This window comes from Mus caroli, unplaced genomic scaffold (assembly GCF_978045245.1).
Source record: "Mus caroli unplaced genomic scaffold, Mus_caroli_1 scaffold_13, whole genome shotgun sequence".
Lineage (NCBI taxonomy): Eukaryota > Metazoa > Chordata > Mammalia > Rodentia > Muridae > Mus > Mus caroli.
In genome coordinates, this window is record NW_028227268.1 from 100,136,907 (window position 1) to 100,150,916 (window position 14,010).

Here is a 14,010-nt window from a genome sequence, read left to right on the forward strand (position 1 = left end):
ACACAAATACAGAAACTCTGAAACGATTTCTACCATCATGTACAACAGGATCCTTATGACCTAGTTCCACACGGAGACCAGAGCAACTGTCTTCCTAGTCCTGTTTATGATTCTGCCTGCTCCTTCCCAGTGAGTAGGTACATAGAGTCAAGCCCAGATTAGGATTATACTGTAAGCTCTATGTTTAGCAAATAAAATTATACCACATTTTAGAACCAAACAAAACTAGAGTGAAGTAATTCTCTAATAGCAAATACTGCTCTATAACTGAGCCATAGGGAACATGAAGTTACCCAGAATTAAAGGTGTGCTTAAAGTCAGGAGTCCTTAAATTCACAGTAGTTATATAATTCTGGGACAACACGAAAAACAAGTTAAAGATCTTAAAAGATTTCTCAGAAGGTGCTGAGACTGACAGCTTGAGTTCAATCTTCAGACACCTCATGGTAGAAAGTAGGAACTGAGTCCTAAAAGTCTCCTCTAACCTCAGGGGATTCTTGAAAACACATACACAGGCACATACATACATACACACACTAGACAAAATAACAGCATGTAACACAGGCACATATATACATACATACATACACTAGACAAAATAATAGCAATGCAATTTTTAAAAACTTACTTTATGACAAGATCCCACTCTGCAGCTTTAGACAGCCTCAGAATGTGCCATCATATCCAGTTTTGAGGAGGTAATTTGTTTTTTTGAGAAACAGTCTCCATGAAGGCCTCAAGCTCACTATACAATCAAGTGTAACCTTAAATTCCTGATCATCCATCTCCCCAAAACTAGGACTATGTGCATGAACCTTCCCAAAACTAGGACCATGAAACACCACACCCAGGTTATAAAGTAGAAGGAATCAATCAGGACTTTGTGCATGCTATGTATGTGTATATATTTTTTCTCTAAATTTAAAAAGGCTCATGGCCTAATATATCAGTGATCTTCAAGGGTAGGAGAGTTGCCATAAACTGAAGGTTGCTGAACTACTTTAAGTTCTAAACTACCAAAGGCATACAATAATAGCCTCTCTTCACAAAAAAGCAACTTTATAAAAAAAAAAAAAAAGGGCACCTCCCCCAAAAAATAGCAGTTAGTAAAAAGATACCAGAAACTTGAGTTCAAGGTTATCTTTGTCACATAGTGAATTCAAACACAGCCTGAGCTACACAAAATTCTCCTTAAAAAAGGTAGATGAACCAAGACTTCAAACTGTCAAGATACATGCACACTGTCTCACAATACCATGTATACATACACTAAACAAAAAGTACTGCCCCCCTCTCTCCTCTCTACAAATTTTCTTTTGCTTGAGTTAAGAGTCCTAGATGTCCTGGAACTCATTATGTAGCCCAGGCAATCCCCTGCTTCCCAAGTACTGAGATTAAAGGTATGGAGCACAACACCCAGCCCCCAAGGCTTGGGGGACTAAAGAGAGAGCTCAGCTTAAGAGTACTTGCTGTTGGAACTGGAGAGACACTTCAACAGTTAAGAGCACTAACTGTTCTTCCAGAGGATTAGGGTTTAATTCCCAGCAACCACATGGCAGCTCACTACTGATGTAACTCAAAGATCTAACATCTTCACACAGACATGCATGCAGGCAAAATACCAATGCACTTAAAATAAAAGTAATTGCTTATTGCCAAGTGATGGTGTATACCAGCACTGAGGCAGAAGCAGGAGGATCTTTGAGTTCAAGACCAGTATGAACTACAGACCAAGTTCCAGGTCAACAAGGACTACAGAGAAACCTTGTCTTGAAAAAAACATTATAAAAAGAAGAGCCTGCTGTGATGGCCAAGATTTGGTTCCCAGCACCCATGTGCTACCTAACACTAGCTGTAACTCCAGTTCCGGGGAATCCAGTGCCCTCTCCTGGCCTCCAGACACTAAGCATGCATACAGTGCATATATATATATATACACTGTATGTGTATATATATATATGTGTATATATATATATATAACCAAAATATATCATGTACTATATATATATATTATATGTGCATGCAAATGAAATATCATACACAACACATCCTTTTTGGGGGAGAAATCAGGTCATATTATGTTGTCCCTCCCAGTTGAGTATAATCAGGTAGCTATAATAATAGACACAGCCAGGCAGTGGTGGCGCGTGCCTTTAATCCCAGCACTTGGGAGGCAGAGGCAGGCAAATTTCTGAGTTCGAGGCCAACCTGGTCTACAAAGTGAGTTCCAGGACAGCCACGGCTATACAGAGAAACCCTGTCTCTGAAAATAAAAAAAAAAAAAAAAAAAGAAAGAAAGAAAAAGAAAAAACAACAACAATAGACACATGTCACTGCATTTTGCTTCTACAATTTTTATAACCATTTAAATTAAAAAAAAATAGAACACTAGGGCAGAAACTATTTCCAAGAATTACTATTAACAATAATCTGCCCACAACAATATTACCTATTTCCAGTCACTAAGTATTTTTAAAGATTTTTAACTTTTATCAAAGCATGATGACATACAAGGCAAGCCACTTGAGCCTCACTAGTTCAAGGCCAGCTGTGAGTAACATACTAAGACACAAAAAAATTAGTTAACAACTGAGGACTGAGAGGTAATCGCAGTGAGAGCACTGGTCTATCACACATGAAGCCTTAGGTTCAAACCCTATTACTGCCCCTCCCACCATTCATATGTACATGTGCAAATGTGTATATACATAGATAAGCATGCATATACTACTCAACTTTAAGAGGGATGCTAAGAAGGAAGGAGAGGTACAAAGACTCTACTAAGTTTCCATCCTATTAAACATTTGCTGTGAATAATTAGTTCAAAGTATCAAGAAACTGTGTTGTATATTATAAGCCCTGATTCTAGAACTTCACAGCAGTATACAGCTGAAATCTGGAAAAAAATCTTTCAAAGTCTGTAAGCCCAGTAAATGCTTTCTCCATTTAATAAGGGCACTGACCAGTCTACTAGTCATGGTATCAAATATGAACAACTTGAGTTTTGAACCTTTCCTTATAAAAGATTTCAACAAGTTTGGTCTCTTAAAAATAAAAATTCAAGTAAAAGGCTTAATCAGGGAAAAAACTACACAAGAATAAAAGTTAAAGGTAGGTGGTCTACGAACTCAAACGAAAGAAGGTTGGTCCCGGCAGCACGTTTATAAATACATATAGCCTGACTCTACAATACACGTAAACTACACTAAGATTCTATACTTTCTCAAACAACTGACAATTAACAATTAATTCCATGATCACTAGGCTAGAAATCACACATTTTAGGGTATTTTTAACAATGAATAAGAACAGAACATTTAAAAGCATATTCCTATATAAAATTCAATACAAAACTCCTCTACAGTTACCTTTTTAAATTAAAATTTTAATAATTTTAATAAAATTTCAATAAAGTAATTTTACCTAAAACATCTTATGAAACCTTTACTTTCAAACAAGTAACCACATAGAATTATCTTGAAGAATAGTACTAACAAGATGCTTTACTACAAAAAAAGTATAAGTGCCTGACTATAACAGTCACAGATTATTATTTCTAAATGGAAAAAAAAAATCACTGCTTAAACTGACTTTAAGACAAACTATCAGACTTAGTATTACTTATAGTGCTCTTATAAAGAATTTCCTTTTGGTCTGTGTCTTACCCTGAGGCCTAAGCTGCTCTAGACTTTAAACTAGAGTTGACCTACACTAGCCTCAGACTTTGATTCTCCTGCCTCTATCTCCTGAGAACTGGGATAAAGGCATAAGCTACCTCATCCAGTTTCACTAAAAAAAAATTAACTCGCAGGGTATGGAGGCAAAACTAGGCGATCTCTGTGACTTCCAAGGCAACATGTCTACAGTGCAAGTTCCAAGACAGCCATGTAGCTACAAAATAAGGTCCTGTACCAAAAAACTAATTAATTAATTGAATAAAATTACTTTCTAAATGAACTTCATATATCTACATTTTTAAATGAAAGCATTTCTAGTATTTGTACATACCAATATGAGGCTGAAAACAAAATTTATACTGTATTCTAAAGATTAAATTTTAAAAATGTTAGATTGATTTTCCTTTCATGTCTGTGGGTGTTTTACCTACATGTGATTCTGTGAACATGTGCCAACAGTGCCTTCATAGGCCAGAAGACGGTATGGGGTCCCTGGAACAGTTAGGTGCTGGGAAGCCAACTTGAGTCCTCTGGAAAAGCAGCCAGTACTCTTAACTACTGAACGATCTCTCCAGTCCCCAAAGATTAAAGGTTTATGTATCTTATCATATATTCTTTACAGAGTTTCTATACAGAAACAACACACTAAATTCTAGAATAAAATACAATCTACTTCAAAATGTTCTTATCAATATTTCTAATAGGAGTAATAACCATTTAATGGGCTATGTTTTCTCAAAACAGTTCAAAAATATTCCAAATAAAGGGCTTATTTTTCAGGTAAAGTTGATACATAATGAAGGTTACAGAACGAACATGTAAGGTAGAAAACAAAAACAAAAACAGTAAAGCTGGATGGTGCTAGTGAACATCTTTAACCCCAGCATTCAAGGTTAGGAAGACAGGGGCAAGCAATATCTATTGAGTTCAAGGCCTACGTGATATACAGAGAGCAACAGCCTGCTAGGGTTACATGGAGGAACCCTGTCTCAAAACACGGGAATGGAGGGGGAAAGGTGGAAGGGGGATAGGAGGGAAGGGGGGAAGAGGGGAGGGGGAAGGGGGGGAAGAAGGGAAGAGGGAAGGGTTGAAGGGGGAAGGGTGGAAGGGGGAAGGTTGGAAGGGGGAAGGAGGAAGGGGGAAGGATGGAAGGAGGAAGGGGGAAGAGGGAAGGATGGAAGGGGGAAGGGTGGAAGGGTGAAAGAGGGAAGGGTGGAAGAGGGAAGGGTGGAAGGAGGAAAGGAGCAAAGCAAAGCAAAGCAAAGCAAAGCAAGAGGCAAGGAGACAGACAGAGAGACAACAATAAACTCCAGCACCCAGGAGGCAAAAACAGGCTTATCTATGAGTCTGATGCCAGCTTGGCCTACACAGTACACTCCAGACCAGCCAGCAATATATAGTAAAACTCTGTCAATAAATGGATGGGTGGATGGATGATGAAGAGCATGTGGCAAATTCACAGCTCAGTATTGTAAGAAGTAGATTATCCAGGATATAAACAAGAACTAAGAACATAGCTTAGTTGACAAGGTATTTGCCTAGCAAGCACAAAACCCTGTATTTGATCTCCAGCAACCCATAAGCAGATATGGTAATTTATTCTTATAATTCCATCAGCCAGAATGGAGAAGGAGCTCAAGGTCATCTTCTATTACACAAGTCTGAGGCGAGCCTGAGCCCAGTTTATGATGATAATGAAAACTACAACACTTTGCCTTTCCTCCCCAGCTAGAGATGAAATAAATGTACAATTTTCTTCACCATCCCTTTAAATGTTGAATGCCCTTATGAATTGTATCAATCACCAAATTTGTAATAAAATTCATTCTATGCCACTTCAGTGGCACACAGATGCCTTAGAAATCTACCTTCATCTATCTCAAGCACTCCTAAAACCACAATGTGAGGAAGCTTGCCCACCTGCATAGGAGCAGTAGCCATGGAAGAAAATACAAGAAACCATGCACAGAACAGCCAGACTGCTCAGAGTCTGACTTTAACCCATCCAAACCCAAAATAAATGCAGTGCATAAATGACCCACAAACTTGGTAAGCACTCCCATCATCAGAGAATGGCAGGTAATAAATCACTGCACTGAGGCAAATACATAACCACACAGTTTCACTTCCTGCTTTCTATAAATACAATTATCTTCACAAATCCTAAGTCTTTAAATTTCTGAAATGCTCATAAAAATAACACAAGTAGAATTAAGCCATTTGACTTATAAAAAATACTACTTAAAAAAAAAAAAAAATATATATATATATATATATATATATATATATATATATAATTTATTATTTTTGTTTTGTTTTGTTTTTCAAGACAGGGTTTTTTTTTTTTTTTTAAAGCTCTACTTATTAATTAAAAGTTCTAGTCTGACACGTTCCTAAGAATGAAATTAAAGCCGGGCATGGTGGCGCACACCTTTAATCCCAGCACTCGGGAGACAGAGGCAGGCGAATTTCTGAGTTCGAGGCCAGCCTGGTCTACAAAGTGAGTTCCAGGACAGCCAGGGCTATACAGAGAAACACTGTCTGGAAAACAAAGCAACAAAAAAAAAGAATAAAATTAAAAACTCTGGTTCTTTTTTGACACAACTATTTTTAATTTTATAAATACATGAGTATGTTTTCCCACCACATGCATGTAGGAACCTGTCTTAGTCAGGGTTTCTATTTCTGCACAAACATCATGACCAAGAAGCAAGATGGGGAGGAAAGGGTTTATTCAGCTTACAATTCCATACTGCTGTTCATCACCAAGGAAGTCAGGACTGGAACTCAAGCAGGTCAGGAAGCAGGAGCTGATGCAGAGACCATGTAGGGATGTTCTTTACTGGCTTGCCTCCCCTGGCTTGCTCAGCCTGCTCTCTTATAGAACCCAAGACTACCAGCCCAGACATGGCACCACCCACAAGGGACCTTTCCCCCTTGATCACTAATTGAGAAAATGCCTTACAGTTGGATCTCATGGAGGCATTTCCTCAACTGAAGCTCCTTTCTCTGTGATAACTCCAGCCGTGTCAAATTGACACAAAACTAGCCAGTACAGAGCCCAAAGACATCAGAAGCAGGGTCAGATGCCCTTGAACTCAAGCTACAGCTGTGCATTACTGCATGGGTGCTGGAACATAACCTGGATCCTCTGAAACTGTTGGGACCTGAATGTAGAACGTCACACAAATGCTAGGCAAGCATGCCATCACTGAACTATACATGCCCAGCCCAGCCACTGGTTTTTGTTTTTTGTTTTTTATTAAGTCATAACGAATAGAGCAAAGAAAAAAATGGCTAAATCACTTAAATTTAAGTTCTTCTGAGTTCAATTATAAATATATTTTGGCAACACTAGTAATGTTTTTCCATCAAGTTGGAACATGATTGCACAGCTTTATGCAAGCACTCAGGCTGAGACAAGTGAATTAAACTTCAAGGCCAGCCCTAGGATACACAGAAAATTCAAGGCCACACTACAGGACTATACAGTGAGACCCTGTCTCAAAGAGAAAGAAGAAAGAAGGGAATGGCAGACAGACAGGGTAGGAAGAAAGAAAATTTTACATCAAAGACTTGCCAGTTTGAGTCATCCACAGATAAGGAGGGAACTAGCAAGCTTAATAGGACTTGATAACACAAGAACATTGTACCTATTTTTACCTACCTCTATAGTAGGATGAGTATTATGCTTGTAAGCAGTATATAAGGGAAATTGAATTTGAAAAATTTTTGCTACACATAGTAATAGTTTTTCCTTCTCATCTGTATTCCATAAACTAAAAGGATCAGAACTCTTTGACGATTCCTCCTCAGTCAGATTACAAGTTCTTGTAGAGTTTGATTTTTTTTCTATTGATTTTTGTCTTTCTGTATTTCCTTCATTACATTCTCTATCTATACTCAGTGGTTCTTCCGCTTGATTACTCTCATCTTGCCACGTGGAATCTATGTTAATGGTAGTACAATGTTTACAAAGCTGGTCCCGGAGCACTTGAACTTGTGCAATGACTAAATTAATAAGTGCACATACTACTTGGTTAAAAATCTCCAAATGCTTATATTCCTTGAAGCAGCATAGACATTGCCTATAAGAGAAAATAAAATGTAGTAAATAAATGCTTCCTAGAGAGGGAACAATATACATTTCAATAAGTAACAAAAGAAGCAAACACTAAAATACTTTTCTTAAACATCAATTTTCCCCTTCCTGCTAGGACAGCTCTGTATTCATTTTTAAGAATAGAATCACAGACTGGGTATGGTGATACATGCCTTTAATCCCAGAATTTAGAAACAAAAAGCAGATGGATCACTGTAGAGTTCAAGGACAGGCACATGGTTATGCAGAAATCCTGTCTCAAAAAACCAAACAACAGTAGTAGTAGTAATAATAGTATTAGTATTAATGACTTCATTAATAAAACTGCTGGTTACTTAATACAAGGTGTTTTCTTATCTAACAAAATTTATTATCTACCTACATTTTTAAATGAAATCTTGAAGCCTACTTAGGATGGATATTCTGACCCTATCTGAAAAACCAAACATACTCAGAAACACAAAACACTCTCTCTTCAATGTCACTAAAAAAAAACAAAAACAAACAAACAAACAAAAAAGGGAAATGTCAGGTAGGCATTACATACAAATCTAGTTCTCTTAGACAAGTTCAATTAATAGCACAATGCCTGGCATATTTCAGGCAATTAAAAATCTTGTGTGAATCAATAACTAAACAACACACACACAAGTACCTTGTTCAAATTATATTAGAATCCAAACACTGATGACAGATAATCAGCCATTACTTATAACTTATTCCTTGAAGTATTAGCAAAATGTCTCTACATTGTCCAAATAGATCACCAACACACTGTACAACCAAAAAGGGAAATAATCTCATTTCTATAGGCGTGATAAACTTACAAGTATGACCACGAAACGCTTGGCACACATTCATTTAAAAAGCAAATCCTAACTTCTTCCCCTTGAGACCAGAAGGGACTCATTTCCATTGTGTGAACTGTGATAGTAGTTAAAAGATGAAATATCTAAGATTAGGTCATTAAAAAGACTGCGACCATGGTATAATTAGTAACATTCAAGCTGCCTACAACTAAGGTTTCCCCAAACAACAGATCCTCTACCCCCTGTAGGCCTCCACATAATTATATCATGACTAATGCCTTGATTAAAACCTTATGATAAAGGCTGAAGAAATGGCTCAGCAGTTAAGAGCACCGACTGCTCTTCCAGAGGTCCTGAGTTCAATTCCCAGCAACCACATGGTGGCTAACAACCATTTGTAATAGGATCTTACTCCCTCTTCTGGTGTGTCTAAAAATAGCTACAGTGTACTCATATAATAAATAAATCTAAAAAAAAAAAAACCTTATGTTAAGCCGAACACAGAATTCCAAAATCCCTATTCTACCGTAATACTGATTCTAATTAATTAAATACCATTTTTAGAAAAATTTGTCACATTGACTAAACAAAGGGGCTTTTACTTCAAAAGTTCTTTTTAGCTATAAAATACCATATTACCATTTTTTTTTTTCAAAATAGAGTCTATGTGGCTCTGGATGGCCTAGAACTCACTATGTAGACCAGGATAACCTCAAGCTTAGATACCCACCTGCCTCTGACATAAAAATATTAAGATTAAAGGTGTGTGTCATAGCACCCAGACATCTATTTGTGTGTGTTTGTAAGTGTACCTTTCTATGAAGGCCACAAGAGTGCATCAAGTCCCCTAGATCTGCAGCTGCAGGCAGTTGTGAGCCACCAGAGATATTAGGAACTGAAGATGAGTCCTTTAGAAGAACCTTCTCTCTAACCCCAACCCACAACCCATATTACAATCTGTATGAGGAAAACAAATATAATGTCTTTAATCTAGCATTAAAAGACAGGCCGATATCTCTGAGTTGAGGCTAGTGATTCCAGTTGAGCCAGATCTAAAGTGAGACACCAAGCCCCAGTCTTAAAACAAACAAAAATTACTCGTAGTGCTTTCTGATGAGCAGCCTGCCTACCTCTTATCTCCTACCTCTTTTTTTCTCTTTTCCAATACTTGGGACAAATCCAGGATTTCATATATACTGGGAAAGCCCTCTTAACTGCTGAGCCACATTCCTGCCCATTTTTACACTGACAGGATCTCCCTTTTAAGTTGAGGCTGGCCAGGATCCTCTTGCCTTTGATTCCAAAATGTAAGGATGTACCATCACTCCAACTCAGATTCTTCCTATAATGCTAATGCAGAATTATCTTTAAAGTGAGAAGTTGTAGACTCAGGCAGTTTTCTTAGTAAAGCTAGAGTCTGAGTTCTTAAAAGATCTTGGCTGCCGGGCAGTGGTGGCGCATGCCTTTAATCCCAGCACTTGGGAGGCAGAGGCAGGTGGATTTCTGAGTTCGAGGCCAACCTGGTCTACAGAGTGAGTCCCAGGACAGCCAGGGCTACACAGAGAAACCCTGTCTCGAAAAATAAAAAAAAAAAAGAAAGAAAACTTGTGTCACCAAAGACAACAGAAACAGTAAGAAAGACTCAGTATAGCTTGGTGGTGCACACCTTTAATCTCTAAATTTGAGGCAAGCCTGATATATAGAGCAAGACTCTAAAAAAAGAAGGGGGTAAACTCCTCATAAATAAATAAAACACAGAAATGTTTGAGTTTCCTTTCTATTGGATACTATTGATAAACAGTGCCCAAAACCAACTCAAGAACTTTTAACTCCCAGGGCTAAAAATTCCTCACCGAGGAAAGACAAGGCAGGAACTCAAAGCAGAAACCTGAAGCAGGAACTGAAGCAGAAGCCATGAAAAAAAAATGCAGCTTATTAATCAGCATACTCCCATGGCTTGCTCTGTTTGCTTTATGATAAAACTCAAGGCTACCTGGCACAGTAGTCTGGGTCCTCCCAAATCAATCATTAATCAATAAAATGTCCATATTCCTGGCATTCCCCATATACTGGGGTCTCCACTGCAGCTGAAGCTGCACCTTCACCAATGGCCTCTATTGAGCTCTCTTCAGGGACTCCAAGCCTATTTATACCACAATGCCAAGTCTCAGCTTCTCTTCATGACCCCTTCAATCCTGGGGTTGCCACTGCAACTGAGGCTACACTTCACCAACAGCCTTTTCACAATGTCAAGCCTCCACTGCTTACCACAATCCCTTGTAAAGGTAGCTTTAATGAGCCAGCACTCAAGAGGCAGAATCAAGAAGAGCTCTCTCTCTCTGTGAACTGCAGGCCAGCCTGGTCTACATATGGAATTCACAAACAGGCAGGGCTACAGTGAGAGACCCTGTCTCAGAAAAATAAAACAAAACAAAACAATGTAACTTTCATACAGCCAAAGCCAGCACCATGTGCAAGATTCTTTGTAGGCATAATGTTTTGTGTACTGTATAAAGTTTACCCTTAAGTTATTCAAATGGGGATTTCTCTGCCTTCATCTTGTTTCACAAGGACACAGCACTATGATGCTTACACTAAGACTCTCCTGTCTCAAGTTTGGGTAAACAATTATCATTTATTCTCTGCCTTGACAATAAATACTGATCACCCAATGGCTAAGCAGAATAGAGAGAATAGGGTGTAACATTCGCCAAGGGGGGGGGGGTGCATTTCAGATGAGCTGGCAGGATGGAGGAACTGGAGCTATGAAGGAGACTGAAGATCAATAATAATATACAAGTATCATGATGGGCTGGAAAGTAGCCAGATTAGCATAGAAGTTTAAGGTACACTTTTACTGCTCAGCTATTGAGGTACAGTTTTAAATAACACTTGGTTTCTCTGTGTAGTTATTGGGGACTAGCATAAAGTAAAGAAAAAGCCACTGGATTCACTACACACATTTATATTAAAAATAATTCATTTACAACTTAGACATTATCAAGTTCAACTCCCAAAATGAGATACAGCCTTGGCTGCTCTAAGCCACAGTTTGTGTGCTGACCATGAGGAAGTAATACTGTGCACAAGGTTTCACCTCAATGATACCAGTATCTTCTTAATTATAGCTGCTTTTTCAGCCCCAGCAAACAATAGCCATAGTCTCAGCAAAATAAAGGTTTCATTTCAATGGTACTGTACTATCCCTCCATTCAGAGCAAATTCTTTAGTTGCAGCTGACCAGAACCACAGATTATTAATTCAAATAAATCACCACAATTGCTTCACTATGAAATTCCACAAGGCAGGTCTTCATCATCTGCCCTGTTCTCAACACTATCTTCCAAGTTCCCCCAGAAAAGGCCATTAAGTTTTGAGCACTAATAACTTTTCAAGCCCAAAGTTCCTAACACTTCCACAATCCTCCCAAACAACATGATCATGTCTGTCACTACAACAATTTTCTGGTACCAACTTTTTGTCTTAGTTTGTTGTATATTGCTATAATTTAAAAAAAAAAAAAGGAAAAAAGAGAATTTTATTTAGCTTTCACTTCCTGATCTATACTCTATCACTGAGATAAGTCAAGGCATAAAACTCAACCATGACAGGAATCCAGAGGCAGGAGCTAAACAGATACCATGGAGGAATGCATCTTACTAATAATTTACCCCTTTAGGCTTGTTCCTCCCACTTCAGGGCCCCTGCACAGGGCAGCGCCACCTACCATGGGTTGTACCCTCCCATATAATCATTAAATGCTTCATGATCTGATGGAAGCAATTTCTAAGTTAGTTGAGGTTCTTTCCCAAGATGACCACAGATTGTTTCAGTGGGGATATATATATATATATATGTGTGTGTGTGTGTGTGTGTATATATATGTGTGTATGTGTGTGTGTGTGTGTGTGTATATATATATATATATATATATATATACACACACACACAAATATATATATTAAAAAATAAAAACTAACCAGCACAATTACGAGAAAGAAAAAAATTATCTATACTTTATAATACTTAAAGAACCTAACAGATATTAGGTTACTGAAAGAATAAATGTTATAAAAACTTAAGTGGGGATTATAAAACTGAGCCCTTTGAAGTTGGGCACAGAGCTCAAGGTTAGGTCAGGAGTCTTTGTGTGAGGCCATGGGTTCCACCCTAAGCACCATTTAAAAATAAAAAGCTCTTAAATTGTACATAGACTGTTGGTATGTCTTTAAAATAAATATATAGTTTATCATTTTAAATCCAATTAAAATTTTAGCAACCTATAATAAATAACAAAAGTTTCAAACAGGGAAACTAAAGCAATCTCTCAAAAAGGAGGATAAAGACTTATGATACTGGGGAGAAAAAGAAAAACATATGACCAATAAGACTAGCAGGTCTAAAAGACAGATGGACATGAGAAAATAATGAAATAAAAATTCACAAGGAGTTTTAGCATTTTTATTTCAACTTATTGGAAGATTTAAATTTAACTTTAAAAAACTAATGTACAATAAAAGGTGGCAAGATAAAAAATAAAGGAAAACTTAATGAAAATACTTCAATATGTAAATGTACAAAAATAAAGTTACTAATCAAAAGAGGAAATATATCAGAAGCATACTAACACTAGTTCTAATAGAGCATAATCAGAAATTAAGAATTTTCATGAGTGGTATGCTCATTCAATCAACCACATCTTTTAGGGGTTCCTAAACATAGCTTAGATATCACTTAGTGAGACTTATAGAGTAATTTTCTGCTGGAAGTAATATTTTCCCTTCTCATAAGCCACTTTCTAGTTTCCTGGCATTTGCCCTCCCTTCCACCTAGATATGTATATACAAAAAGTTGTAAGATTTACATAAGAGAAGATATGTTGTGTGTCTTTGAGTCTGGGTCATCTTACTTAAAATATTTCCAAGTTCAATATACTTCCTAAAAATAGCACAATTCTATTTTTCCATACATATGAATGAAATTCCACTGTATATGTACCACATTTCCATTATCCAGTCTTCTATGGTGGACATCTACGTTTATTATATTCCTATGCTATTATGAAAACAGCAGCAATAAACACAGAAAAGTATCTGTAATAGGATGCAGTCTTTCAGGTAGAGGTCCAGGAGTGATATAAATGGGTCATATAAAAGTTCTAGCTTGGGCTGGTGAGATGGCTCAGTGGGTAAGGGCACCTGACTGCTCTTCCGAAGGTCCAGAGTTCAAATCCCAGCAACCACATGGTGGCTCACAACCATCCGCAACGAGATCTGGCGCCCTCTTCTGGAATGTCTGAAGACAGCTACAGTGTACTTACATATAATAAATAAATAAATCTTTAAAAAAAAAAAAAAAAGTTCTAGCTTGTGAGGCCTAGTGGTGGACACCTCTAATCCCAGCACTTAGGAGACAGAGGCAG

At 37.6% G+C, this 14,010-nt stretch overlaps 1 protein-coding gene across 3 annotated transcripts in view; it reads right to left on the reverse strand.

Annotated features, from left to right (window-relative positions):
• The window catches only part of Usp34 (ubiquitin specific peptidase 34), a 189,522-nt gene that overhangs the window by 153,679 nt on the left and 21,833 nt on the right, over positions 1-14,010 (reverse strand). For all 3 annotated transcript variants that reach the window (XM_085829072.1, XM_085829073.1, XM_029483282.2), the window contains exon 3: positions 7,345-7,765. In XM_085829072.1, the coding sequence (XP_085685198.1) occupies positions 7,345-7,765 (421 nt within the window). The remainder of the gene's footprint in view (positions 1-7,344; positions 7,766-14,010) is intronic.